General features: G+C 45.2%; 2 protein-coding genes across 4 annotated transcripts in view; one reads left to right on the plus strand and one right to left on the minus strand.

The window, feature by feature from the left end:
• LOC306940117 (serine/threonine-protein kinase NIM1-like) overlaps positions 1 to 14,271 on the plus strand; it is an 805,056-nt gene that overhangs the window by 539,660 nt on the left and 251,125 nt on the right. The gene's annotated exons all lie outside the window — the stretch shown is intronic.
• tjp2a (tight junction protein 2a (zona occludens 2)) overlaps positions 1 to 14,271 on the minus strand; it is a 75,045-nt gene that overhangs the window by 8,786 nt on the left and 51,988 nt on the right. For all 3 annotated transcript variants that reach the window (XM_079525093.1, XM_079525092.1, XM_079525091.1), the window contains 11 exons: positions 14,168 to 14,246; positions 10,836 to 10,986; positions 10,215 to 10,323; positions 8,808 to 9,027; positions 8,116 to 8,297; positions 7,515 to 7,610; positions 7,180 to 7,259; positions 5,714 to 5,924; positions 5,424 to 5,524; positions 4,840 to 5,085; positions 4,141 to 4,245 (listed from right to left, as the gene is read on the minus strand). In XM_079525093.1, the coding sequence (XP_079381219.1) occupies positions 4,141 to 4,245; positions 4,840 to 5,085; positions 5,424 to 5,524; positions 5,714 to 5,924; positions 7,180 to 7,259; positions 7,515 to 7,610; positions 8,116 to 8,297; positions 8,808 to 9,027; positions 10,215 to 10,323; positions 10,836 to 10,986; positions 14,168 to 14,246 (1,580 nt within the window). The remainder of the gene's footprint in view (positions 1 to 4,140; positions 4,246 to 4,839; positions 5,086 to 5,423; positions 5,525 to 5,713; positions 5,925 to 7,179; positions 7,260 to 7,514; positions 7,611 to 8,115; positions 8,298 to 8,807; positions 9,028 to 10,214; positions 10,324 to 10,835; positions 10,987 to 14,167; positions 14,247 to 14,271) is intronic.

Consider the following 14,271-nt stretch of genomic DNA (forward strand, 5'->3'; position numbering starts at 1 on the left):
AAGTTGCAGTGTCACTAGCCTCGGAAACCCAGACGATTAACAGTGTCACAGACACAAGTTGCAACCACCACGCAGCAAACGGCACATCATGAACACACATGGATCATTTCAGAGCCGTGGCGAGAACTCTAAACAAGAAGGCCAACGTGGGCCTGGTGACGGCTTTGGTGGCGCTGTCGACCGCGGGCGGCGAGCAGATCTTCTCCCTGGTGCTGTTCAGCTGTCCCTGCAACGACAGGAACCGCCTGTACGGCGCCGTGTCTTTCTTTGTGCCCGCGCTTGTGCTGCTAGCGCTCGGCTACATCTTGAACAGGGACACGTGGAAACTCGTCACGGGACTGGCTCTTCGCAAAACGAACCTAAAAGACACACTTAACACCGTCGCCATGTACCTGATCGTTAGCAACACGGCGTGGATCGCGCCTCTGTGTTGGATCGCCGTGGCGCTACTCGGCGGTAACTACTACGTGTGCGCTCTCGCCGGTGAGAAGGTGCCGCGGCACTATCAAGATCACCTTCTTTGTGGCAATATGTCGCGGTCAAGGTGCCAGGAGGAGCGCTACAAGTTTCCCTGCCGTGGAAAAAGCACGGCCGTGCCGCAGGCGGAGATAGACGACATACTCGCGACTCTTCGCGCTGAATCGCAGGTGAGAAAGAACCCGTGGAGGTTGCTCCGTCTTCTTATGCCAGTGGTTTTCAACCCTTTTCATCCTACTGAGCAACAGTCGTCTATTACAGGGGTTCTCAACCCGTGGGTCGCGACCCCTTGGGGGTCGCCAAATTAGTTTAGGGGGTCCCCAAATTATTAAAAAAAAAAAAAAAGTTCTCTTTTTTTTTTTTACGGTTTTTCAAAAATAGCAGACCTACAAGCTCGTAGCGCGCCACGCGGTGGCGCGCTATGAGCTTGTAGATCTGCTATTTTTCAATAGCTAAATTATAACAATGCTTAAAACACCAAAAGGGGTTCCCGCCCAAAATGGGTTAAGGTTATTGTAGCAGTCAATTTATATTGGGGGTCGGGAGGGGGCGGGGCGGGGGTCCCGAGATATTGCCAAAGCATTTCCGGGGGTCCCCGGCCAAAAACGTTGAGAACCCCTGGTCTATTAGACGTACGTCTAAACGTTTTTTTAGCGGTCCAAGCTTAGCCTAGACGTTGCTGATTAGTAGTTTTTTAAACGTCTATATAGACGTTGATACAACGTTGTCTCAACGTCTAATCTAAGCCTAGACCTCTAAAAACTTTCATTTTTAGACGTCCATTTAGACATCTATTAAACAAAAAATGCTCAGTGGGTATCAAGGTCCATTATTTATTATTCTGCATTTGAGCCACGGAACACCATTTGATGATCTTTGCAGTAGCCTCTGCAATTATTTAACTCTGGAGAGAGTAAAATGAATCCAAATCAATCTGTAAGGGTCCATTTGGTTTCCTTTTACACTCTCAAGAGTTAAAGGTCTATGAGGGTCCATTTGAAGACATTTGAAAACGTGTGATTCTGCCTAATGGGTACATTCTACTTTTGATACTTTAAGTACATTTTGATACCAATACTTTAGTACTTTTACTGAAGTAAATATGTATTGATTTGACTTGTAACGGTGTGGTTCTACATTGCCGTATTGATACTTTTACTTAAGTAAAAAATGTGAGTACTTTTTTCCCACCACTGGCCGATTACCAGATCCTGGGCTGGCTTTACATCGCCATCATCATACTGTTCCACCTGCTGATGACGTGCGCGGCGCGATGCTGCTCGCGGATCAGCGACCAGCAGCTCCGGTTCCGGCGGCTCTACGCCGAGCAGGAGAGCGGCCTGCTGGAGCGCTACGCCGCCGAGCACGCCAAGAAGCTGGCCAAACGGAACCTGGACAGTTTCTTCTTCGCGCAGACGCCGGAACCCGCCTTCACCACCCCGTCCAGCCGTGACTGGGAGGAGATCTCCGGATTCAACCACTTCGACTACGAGCTAGCGATGCCGCTAACGGCTACCGTCGTCGACGGCGACCAGGACTACTACAGCGTCATACACCAGTATGTGGAGAGAGGCTCCGCGGGTACAGCTACTTCGGAATCGGCTCTTTAAAGTCGGGACTGTCGGTCCATTTTATTAGTTTCAGTCTGAAACGGAAGCCTGTACGTTTCTGAACCAAGCGTTGCATCCCTTCAAGGCTATGGGACATTGGTAGCTGCGCTAGACTGTATCAGGTACCGTCGCCCATAATCCATCTCGTCCTCGTTTTTTTGGGACAAGGGTGCAGTCTGTTTGTTTACAAGTTTTAAATTGTTTTTTTACGGACTTTTTATATAAAAATACACAAAATTGAAATATTCCCATTTAAGCAAACAGATGTTTGGAATGGGATACCATTTTCATCAAGGGAGAGAACTCATACAGGACGAACAAGTGAAATTGGACAAAATTGGAACTGGAACAAAAGTCAGAATAAATGATCTTTGTGGGTTTGTCTCTCCTGATTGGATACAATGATCGGAGTAGTTAATATGTAAACGTTTTTTATTTTATAATTGAGTACCACAGACGAAAAACAGTCTAAGTCCAAATTTCATTCTGACCCCTCCACGAAAAGGCCTCGTTGTCCTGAACCCTTATCTATCATTTATACATTATGGATCAATAGTGTGGACTTAGACTGTTATTCGTCTGTGGTACTCAATTATTATTTATATACTGTATTGTAAGAGTTCAAATGGATACGAGTATATTTTTACACTATCAAAGTAAAAACCACCCTCCGGATTTTGCTTTCTAGCTGTTGCAGTCTGGCTGATATCAGCACTAAGGCGGACGTAGAATACGCACATCGACAGGCTGGGTGCTGGGCTAAAGAAACTTCAGTAGATATTGGATGGACATGACCTGATGAAGATCAAATAGATCAAAACGTTGTCAGAATTTTCAATAAAGAACGTCTTTCTTGTACCTGTGGTGTGCGGGCTCCATCCAATATCTACTGATATCAGCACTAACCCAGTCCAAGTGGCCCAATTTTAAACCCTGTCAATCTGAAGTCCCGAATTACGGGTGAAAATGGTCAAAGGTTTGTGAGCTTGTAAATCTGGTTGTATTTATATATACTTGTTTGTTTGCCAGTTTTTTTTAATAATACATTTTATATACAATACATGCATAGCAGAAGAGAACTTTACAACAGCTCCAGTTTCCTGACCCATAAAAGCCACAGGGATTAGAATTGTCAAAGAAAAAAGCAAAAGAAGAAATAATGTCTGTGAGATAAATATTTTAAAGTCACATTTAAGTCAAAAGTCTCTTTGAATGGTGAATTTAAGGCAGTGGTTTTCAACCCTTTTCATAAATACATTATTTATTCGGCATTTGAGCCACGTACCACCATTTGATGGCATTTAGCCTCTCAGACCCAAGACTTTGAATATTGTGTTGTCGTTGGATAATATTTTTCCCACAATTCCATGCTGTATTGATGTGGTACCATTAGGAGAGATCAATATAACAATTATTCTACATTCTCTAATTGTGTAGACTTCTTGTAAATTAAGTAATGCTGATGGCTTTAACAACAATGCTGAGGACCACCTGGACCACTGGTTGAAAACCACTGATTTGGAGAATTGTGACGCCCCTATGAGGCAGTGTTAATGTTAGTGGTGGGGGTAAGGTGGGTGAAGGATGGAGACAGGACAGTGTTAATGTTAGTGGTGGGGGTAAGGTGGGTGAAGGATGGAGACAGGACAGTGTTAATGTTAGTGGTGGGGGTAAGGTGGGTGAAGGATGGAGACAGGACAGTGTTAATGTTAGTGGTGGGGGTAAGGTGGGTGAAGGTTGGAGACAGGACAGTGTTAATGTTAGTGGTGGGGGTAAGGTGGTGGGTGTTGGTGGGTGAAGGATGGAGACAGGACAGGGGGGGGCTGGGGTCTATGTGGCAGTGTTAATGTTAGTGGTGGGGGTAAGGTGGTGGGTGTTGGTGGGTGAAGGATGGAGACAGGACAGTGTTAATGTTAGTGGTGGGGGTAAGGTGGTGGGTGTTGGTGGGTGAAGGATGGAGACAGGACAGTGTTAATGTTAGTGGTGGGGGTAAGGTGGTAGGTGTTGGTGGGTGAAGGATGGAGACAGGACAGGGGGGGGGCTGGGATCTCACCTTTGGGGGTTCAGGGATGAAGGACGGGGGAGGGCTGGGGTCTCTGGTGAGCACCTCTCTGCTCCCTGACCTCCTCATACGAGCCCGCGGCTCAGGGTGGGCTTTCTACACATGAGAGGTGGGTGTTGGAGGTAGAGATGGGGGGGGTTGGTAAACACATGAATGATACGTTATATAATTTCATAACAAGTAACACCCACATACGTCATCAGGGGTTCCTGAATACTTTCAGCTCGATACCCCCAAAAAAAGACAAATTTGGTGCCTCCCAGATACCCAAACGTCATACACTAAAATTGAGTAAAGTAAAAGTAAAAATAACTGATCTCCAAGCTCAGAACCTGTCGCATCGCCACACATTGTGAGCGTGTAGATCTGATATTTTCTGAGAAAATATAGTTTTACTTTTTTTTTTCTTGGAAATAATAAATAATAAAAACCCTGATATTTAATCACAAGCCATGAAAACTGGTCCACGGCGCCACGGCCGAATCAGGTCCCTATTGGTTGGAAAAACAACGGCAACACACGATGGAAATGATCGACGTGATGCAATGATGAGATGGTCGTGAGAAAAAGGTGTTTTTTTTGCAGTGCCTAACTGCCTCAAGACTGGCCACGTGTGTCTGTCTGTCTGTCTGTTTGGAGTACCAACAGCTGCATCGCTCAGTTCACACGGGTGCGATTCTTTCTTTTTACCTCGTCCGGGAGCACGGGCTCTGACGAGCGGCTGATGGCCGACACAGCGGGTTGGTGGTGGTGGCGGGGCTCCTCGTCCATTGGCTCGTCCAGCTCGTTGTCAGTGTAGGCTCCGCCCTCGTCCGCTGTGTCCTCGTAGTCGCTGGTCATCCGGCTGTCCATGCTCAGGTAGTCGGCGCCGCTCATGGCCGACAGGTAGGACATGCGGTCATCATGGATGTCCAGGTCCTCCTCGGTACCGTCCAACTGTGAGAGACAATTACACATTTAAGTCATTGAGATCAACTATTAGTTTTTTGCATTGAACAATGGAACATTACAATTATTATTTCTGTTTGCCCCTTTAGGCTTCGTAATCCCAAATTGCACAGAGCACATAATAATGACAAATAAGCGTAAATATACGTCACTGACGCATGTAATAATTTCTAATAGTGGACAATAGTTGACCGCTTAACCTCATTTAGACCTAAGGCCGACTTTTAAAAACGCCTTCTAAATCCAAACCTAAGTATTCAGAAAATCTTTAAAAAAGTTATTCAAAAGATTAAAGAAAATTCTAAAATGACAACATCTAAACGTACCTTGCCCTCACACACCCAGACAGCTCTCTCCTGCTGTTCTCGAATGGAGTCCTTAATGCTTCCATACCACGCATCGTTGGCCGAGTTCAAGTCGACGGTCGCTAGAAGCACATCAAGAAAATTGCATTAACCACATGAATTCTATCCGCGCCATAAAAGGTGAACATTCGGCGCAAATAGTAGATCCATTAGCTCACAATGACTCGACAGCAGGTCATGTTGCGACATTATGAGCTCGTAGATCGGCTATTTTTTTATTTAATTTTTTATTATTTTTGTGTTGAACCCACAGGTGAAAAGGTGCGAGCAGGTCTTCTTCAGCTTGAGGGCCTGCTCGTAGAGCTTGCGCGCGCTGCGGTTGGAGCCGGGCACCAGGCGGCTCCTCATGGCCTTCACGCCCTGCTTGCTGTCGGGGTTGAGGAACACCACGATGGGATACCACTGGGTGTAGTTCAGGGTGTCCACCGCCTTGGGCGTCACGTCCAGCAGGGCATGGAGGTCCTGTGGAGAGTCAGGGCAATGTATGTATTAGCCTGGAAACCAGACCAATCTGCCACAGGAAAAGAAGACATTTCCCTGGACAGATTGGGTCTGGCACTGATGAATTACATTTCGCTCACCCCAGAGTTGTGGGTGAACAATCAGAACCCACTGTTGAAAGTGAGATACTTTTTCTGTGATGTTGGAATCTGTTTATAACCACCCCTTTGAAATACATTTTCCACACCGAAGTTCCAGTGATATTAGTCTATTAATATATGATATTAATACTCAGATCGGTGAACAAATAGGATCAGGCTGATTTCGCCGGCACCCATCCCCCCCCCCCCCCCCCTCTCTAGACCAGAAATCACACAGGCTTGGGCTGGCTACACGCTTAGCACTTTCAATATCAAATTACACCGATCATGCTCTCTATCGCTTCTTCAACCTCATGCCATCTGGGTCCTCTTTAGGGTGAGTTTTGTCCCCTCAGCCATCACGGCATTAAACCAACTGCCCCATCGATTATTGTATTGTCTTGGTAATGTGTTTTCTGTGCTATTTTGTTGGTGTTGAACTAACAGACCTGGGAAGACAAATATCTGCGTCCTATATCTATCTTCTCGCGACCTGCGAGAAGAGACCTGGGCGAGGTCGCTTCTCGCCCTCAGGCGTCTTACTGGTAATGACACCTATAATGATGTGAAAAGGGTGAGGGGCTGGGGCCACCAGGTTTGAAGTGGTTAAATCATCCCCAAAAAAACGCAGGAATCGAACCATAGTCGCAGCCACACGTCAATCGTCATACGGTAATTTAGGAATAGGTGTGCAGGAGGTAACCGAGAAGCCAGTTTATTAAAAATGTTTCAACCTACAGTACTTTACGTACTTGTGTGTGGCTTTGGTGCCAAGCGACACAAATATATATCATCAATTTCTGCCTGCACCTACTCTCTCAGAATGAAAATCTACCATTTAATTTTAATTCGTAACTATTCTGCTTTGAGGCAGATGATGACAAACACGGTGAAGTAGTAAATGCTGCCCGGGCGGTGGCGTAACCGTCTGGGCACCCGACTGGTAATCCAGTCGCAGTGTGCCGCGGGTTCGACTCCCGAGCCCGACACGGCCTTTACTGCATGTCTTCCCCCATCTCTCTCCCGTTTCCTGTCAGCCTACTGTCTGTCCCTTCAAAAACCAATAAAAGGCGTAAGCCGCAAAAAAAATATCTTTAAAAAAAGAAGTAGTAAATGCTGCCAGTTGTTTCCAATACCTGTTCAATGATCTGTCGAATGGTGTTCAGCCTCACCACGCCCGAGGACTGCTCACTGCCTGCATCCTTGGGCTCAGTTTCTAAAAGAAAAAAAAAACAATAAAAAAAAAGGTATTTACAATGTGCCAACATCGTCACAAATGCAAGATTCGACATAGTAACAGAACATAATCTGCACACAGTACAGGGTTTGTAACAAAGCCTTACATACAGTTCCAGACATGTAGGCAAGACACTAGACCAGTGGTTCTCAACTTGGGAATCGGGGACCCACAAAGACACTACAGGCTTAATACACATTTTAGTACAAATGCCAGTACAAAGCAAATACTTACTGGCAAGGACAAACTCATTGGGAAGATCGGCGGCCAGTTTTTCACTGACTGCATCAGCGATTGGACCAAATATGACTACAGGCCTCCTGAATCCAGCTAGAACAAATGCAATGACAACACACGACAATGTGAGCTATAGGTAGGACAGAAAAACATGTAATAAAACAACTAAGTAGAGCAGAGACTACTGTGTACTTTATTTGAACCACCACATTCCACAACCTATCTGTATCTGCGTGGACAGCCACTAGGTGGTGGTAGAGTGCAGTTGTGTCTAATAGTGCTGAATGGCTGTCAGGCCGTAAAAGGAGTGTCACTCAGCCCTATTTCTGTTCTCTCTCTTGGTGGTTCTCAAAGTGGGGTCCAGGGAGTGGTTGCACCACTACAAAAAAACACATGATGGTCGACAGGAACTTTTTGTCTTAAGTCAAGGTTACTTTCACTTAAGACCACCCTCTCACCCCGGTTACTTTCACTTAAAGGGGAAAACCACCCATTTTCAACATTTTACTATGTCATTAATATACAGTACCTTAGAGCTGTTGTGTGGAAATAATAAAAAAGTCCCCCCATTAAGACCACCCTCTCATGTTGGGCTCACCCTCTCGTAACACCACCCTCTCGTAGGCGGGGAAGCGCGTGGACACTGGCGTGGCGGTCAGGTCCTCTCGACTCTTGCGCATGTCCTTCTTCTTCCGCTGGCCTCGGAGCCTCCAGAAGTCTCCTCGGTCGGTGCCGGCCGCTGCTCGCTGGGCGCTCTGGACGTTGGACATCTGCTCTGCCCTGTCGTACACAACATGGAATAAGTACAAATATCAACACTGCAATATGGAAATACTCCGTTACAAGTAAAAGTCTGGAATTCAAAAAAGTATCGGTATAAAAATGTACTTAAAAGTACCAAAAGTAGAAAGTATTCATTGTGTAGAATGTCCCATTTCAAGTTTTCAAATCTTTTGAAAATATCAGATCTACAAGCTCACAATGTAACGCACTGTGAGCTTGTAGATGGCCGGAATGTATATAGGTCTGAAGTGGTTAATGTATGTTTTGTAATAATAATCAAAATCTACAAAGTAACTAAAGTTTTAAAATAAATGTAGTGGAGTAAAAGTACAATATTTGGATCTGAGATGTAGTGGAGTAGAAGTAAAATGATTAAATACTGAAACTTACACCATGGGTAACCTACTAATGTAGACATGGCTAACAAGCTATCCGGCATTACCACAGTTGCGCGCACACGCGCACACACACACACACACACACACACACACAAACGCACGCACGCACCTGCTCTTATTGGGGATGATTCCCTTCTCCAGCAGGGTGTTGTCCCTGTCCGTGCGGATGGCCAGCCAGTTGCCCAGCTTGCCGTCGTAGAGGGTGTCCGTGACCTTGAAGATCTGCCCCCGGCCGAACGGGAGGCTCTGCGGGGCCTCCTTCTCGTACTCGAAGTGTGTCCGAATGAAGAAGGAGTCCCCTCTGCCCGAGGCCAGGATGTCCTTGTACACTAGGATTAGGATGCAGAGACACACACACACACACACACACTCTGCCTGTTAGTATGCGTCTCACTTATAATGCCTTAAGACAGGGGTTCTCAACCCGTGGGTCGCGACCCCTCGGGGGGTCGCCAAATTATTTTAGGGGGGCCCCAAATTATTTTCCAAAAAAAAATATATTTTCACGATTTTTCAAAAATAGCAGACCTACAAGTTCATAGCGCGCCACTCGGTGGCGCGCTATGAGCTTGTAGATCTGCTATTTTTCAATAGCTAAATTATAACAATGCTTAAAACACCAAAAGGGGTTCCCGCCCAAAATGGTTTAAGGTTATTGTAGCAGTCAATTTATATTGGGGGTCCCCAGACATTGCCAAAGCATTTCCGGGGGTCCCCGGACAAAAACGTTGAGAACCCCTGCCTTAAGACCTGGACCGCATCTGTGTCACCTTATAGCTTTTAACCACTTTAGCCATTATTTTAAACTTTAGCTGTTGAAAAATAGCAGATCTACAAGGTCGTAGCGCGGCACTCGGTTTTCAGAAGACATTCATTTTGTAGAACCTGGTCTCAATGGGTTAAATTACAGTTAAGGACCTTAACTGTAATTTAACCCATTCAAATATAATGTCTATGTATTTGCCAGATAATCACTGTGTTTACTTAAACAAGGCCAACTAATTATAATAAGCAGACATGGCAACACTGCTGGTTGACTAATGGAGGAATGAAGGGAAAACAGTGCCCCCTAAAGTCACAGATCACTGAACTAAAGCTTTGAAGGCCATTTTCTCTGCTTGGTCTTTTTTCCACTACTCCTGCAAGACATTTCTCTATAAGCCATATCTCCAAAACTGGTGGGTCAAACTGAACAACCAATATGTCAATTTGAAGCTATCCAATGGCAGATCAAATCTAGTCACATTTATATCCATATTAATACATTTTCCCTTAAAAAACCTGCACTATCCACATGTTTCACACAGATTTAATTTCTTTGCTAAATAGTTACTGTATCGATTTTAAATCATTGCATCGTATCGCCATAATGAGCCAATACAGTCCATGTATCGTATTGTATCATACCATGTATCCTGACACGTATCGTATCGCTGTTAAAATGTATCGATTCGCTACACCCCTATGTAATATGTACCATATTATTATGATTTTTACGATCACGGGGTTAAACTACCGTCAGGTTTGCTCTGAGTGAGGATGCTGACGTCTTCTCCCTTGGGAATCTCCAACAGGTACAGAACAGCATCCTCACGCACCATCCCTCTGAAGTCCATGTTGTTCACCTGCCACACACACACACATTTTAATCATTTATTTATGTCCACATAACAGATACAATACAAGGACACAAATATGTACACGGTGCTGTACAGAGTGCAATAAGCAAATCCCGGAAAAATACCCACACACCCTTCAGGGGTACAAGTAACAGCGTCTTCGCCATATTTGGCAGCTACCGATAGTGGAAGAGATTGCACAGAATTTCGCTAGCCGTTTGGCTGCTTTTTTTGGCATCCCAAGTTGTTGGAAGCCTCTTACAACCAAACTGTGTACGTGTCCTAGGCTGCTGAATATAAACACAAGTAGATTGCACCTATAGCCTAGTTCAATGATGGTCTGGAGGTGCGGCTGGTACTTAATGACTTTGGTCATAAAGGCTTCCTCTAAGCTAGAATCAAAGGTGCGGTGCAGGCCGCACGCACACACACACACACACACTTGAGAATTGTCATAACAACTGAATTGTAAGGTAAAGTTTACCTTCATGATCTGGACTCCACTGTTAAAGGTTTACCTTCATGATCTGGTCCCCTGTGCGGAGACCTTCTTGTTCGGCAGCACTGTCCTCCTGAACTCCTGCCACGAAGATGCCCACGTCGTTGCCTCCCGCCAGCCTCAGACCCACGCTATCACCCTTCTGGAAACGCACCATCACCGTGTTTGCTCTAAACCACACGTCCAACAACGGAAAGAAACGCACCATCAATGTGTTGGTTCTGAACCACACGTTCAATAATAGCAAGAAATACTGTGAGAAAAAGCCCTCGGCCCAGAGTTGAAAACATGTAAGTGTCGTGTGGAATCATGTAAGCATACGTGTCGGGCGTTGACACTAAGGGTTGCCCACATGCCCCTGGCAGGTAAATAAAACTTTAAAAAAAGTAGGTGGAGTTTTCTTTCAGGTTGCCCAACCGGGCAAGTGCTTGTTTGAGGCCGGACAGAACCGCCTAACACCAGATATCTGTCTAAACACCTGAATGTGGCCAGAGCGCTCTGTCTTCTGAGGAATGTAAAATAAGAGCACTGTTTGTTTACCTATAATGTGCTGTTTTCACTGTGTCTACACTTAAAAAATATAAAATAACAAGTGTGATGTGAACCCATAGTCGTATTCATAGCCATGTACTGTAGGTATCTGGCATACAAATTGAGGTATGACATTCTTTATCACACAGAAAGATAAAAAGGTAATTCAAATATTACCTATCATTTTTAGGGCTGACCTTCGATCACGCTTTTGATGATCGACGCTTCAAAACGAATCACGATCGATCGTCGACGCTTCGTCATCCGACGGACGGGACGGGGGGGGGGGGGGCTGCGAGGCGAGCAGTGACGCACAATGAATTACGCCAGGGCTCCACCGGATGCGTTGCGTTGCGTCTCCGTCGCGTGCGTCAAAAAACGCACCGGTTCAATTTTAATGCACGCGTTAATGTTTAATGCAGTGGAGCCATCCTTCATTGATTAAAAAGGGAACATTCCCTGACGGTGACGGAGACGCGACGCGGACGCGCCCGGTGGAGCCCCGGTGTTAGGCTTAAAATAAATAAAACAACGATATAGCAGAGAGAAACGCATGCTTGGATTGGTCTCAATTATTTTATTTAACAATAAGCAACAATTGTTGCTTTCACCCAATCCGCCCAATTGTAGCAGCCTTCATGAAAGCAGTGACGCACAAATAATTAGGCTTACAATAAAACATCCGACCGTAACAAGTCAACAGCAACGGAATTTTGCATTTATAACTGAAATAAACTCAGAGGCTTCGTGGAAACAGCACACGCAAGTGTAAAGGAAAGGCATTTTCCTTATCTTGCCGTAAAATTAACTGAAATAAAGCGTCATTTAATCAAGGCTTTATGACAGCAGCGAGACGAGTGCTTGCTGCGAGGCACACGCAATCAGAGCTGCCTGGGAGAAATGCGAGGCCCTGTGCTTTAATAATTAATTCATTAATATCCAAAACTATACAAAAATGATCACATTTCTATCTATAAGGACAAACCTTATTAGAAAAAATATTAATAGCATATGAAAGCCTTTTGAAATGTGTAGGCCTGTAGGTTACTGAAATGCAGGTGCTGCCAAATAAGTATAATTACTAGGCTACCAAATGCCAGTCAGTTGCGCAAATATAGGTCAGATCAATTAGCAGAACGGAGCAGCTCTGACCAGCTCTTCTTAAAGTTTACATAGCCTACTTTAATAATATGACATAGTGTTGGATCTCCATCCTCCAGACAAACAAACCTTGGATTATCATTGGATTATGCCTATAATTCTTCTTTCTTCAAACCAGCACGAGCCACAAGGTAAGATTCACTGTTCGCACAGCACCCAGGCAGGTGTTCTTAATAATCGCGTCGCATTCCCATCAAAGTAGCACACTAACTTTGTGATCAACCTTAATAGGCCTATCTCACAGCCCGTTTTTCACGCCCACTTCCGGTAAATAGTGGTGACTTTAACATGGGCATTTACACGTTTTTTTCTCTGGAGAATCTAAGTACATTTTCTAATGTAAAAATGTGACAGACCAATATTATTATGAAGCAAACAAGATGGTAAATCAGGTCGAGCAGATAGAACAAACCTTACCTTGAGAAAACAAAAGTTGTAGACTTCTTAAATAACCTCTTTTAACATGTAGCGTCTATGGAGTGACGTCACGCTATCACCACTAACCCCGAAAGGGGGCGTATTTAGGGGGGCGGGGAAATTCTGTGAGATAGGCTTATTTGCTTATTTTATTTGTAAAAAGCAACACTGTATTAAGACATGGGCATGGCAGTATAATATTGATGCAAAATGGAAATATGAGATTGAGAGAGAGAGAATTGCTTTGAGAGAGAGAGAGAGAGAGAGAGAGAGAGAGAGAGAGAGAGAGAGAGAGAGAGAGAGAGAGAGAGAGAGAGAGAATTGCTTTGAGAGAGAGAGAGAGAGAGAGAGAGAGACACGTAAAGCCGTTCCATTTCAACGAATAAAAAAAATGCCGTCTCGCAGGCGCCACACCGTTCGCACAACCAAAAAAGCGTCTCTGTCTCTGAGAGTGCAATATTATAGTTAGTTACCGTACTTATATTAGTGCAGAAAAGAGACAATAAATCCCGCTTTGGAGAAGATGCGTTCCGAATCCGAAGGGGTTGTAGTGGCAGGGAATCAGGGACCAGACAGTGGCCTTGTGGAGTGTCTGCCCTGAAACTGGGAGGTCGTCGTTCGATCCCCGGCCGGGTCATACCAAAGACTATACAAATGGGACCCAATGCCTCCCTGCTTGACACTCAGCATCAATGGGTTGGATTGGGGGTCAAATCAACTAATGATTCCCGAGCGCGGCGCACGCTGCAAGAGATGGGTCAAATGCGGAGAACAAATTTCACTGCGGTAACGTCTGTGACTAATCGTACGACTTTGACTTTGACTTTGGATTCTACACTTTATTTCTTTTGGGCGGCATGAATGCAGGCTGCAGCTGTTCTTGTTGACTTCCTTGTTGTTACCACGAGTGAGGGGGGAGAGGGGAGGCGGCGTTGCGAGGTCTGCGAGGCGCCAGCATGCAGCATGGCTCGCGGACCAAATGGGGCCGGCTCGCGGACCAAAAGCGGCCGCTTTTTAAAAAAAATGACTATTCGATTCTTTATTTCAAGATCGATTCCCGTGCATATCGATCGATCGTCGATTAATCGATTTTTTTGGGTCAGCCCTAATCATTTTATAATGTACAATTATATGTTTTACTAAGTATAGAGGGTGTAAGTGTATTCTGAGGCACCTAGTCTGGACTTGCATCAAGGCACCCACTTTGAGAAGCCCCGGTGTACAGTAAGTAACTATACAAACCCATAGATTTCCTGGTCTTCTGTGCTCGGTTTCAGAGGAACCCTGGGGGGAGCGTGAACTCTGGGAGCCACGGTCACTGCTGGAAAGGAATAAGGCAGACGGTA

This window comes from Electrona antarctica, assembly GCF_951216825.1.
Source record: "Electrona antarctica genome assembly, chromosome: 16".
Lineage (NCBI taxonomy): Eukaryota > Metazoa > Chordata > Actinopteri > Myctophiformes > Myctophidae > Electrona > Electrona antarctica.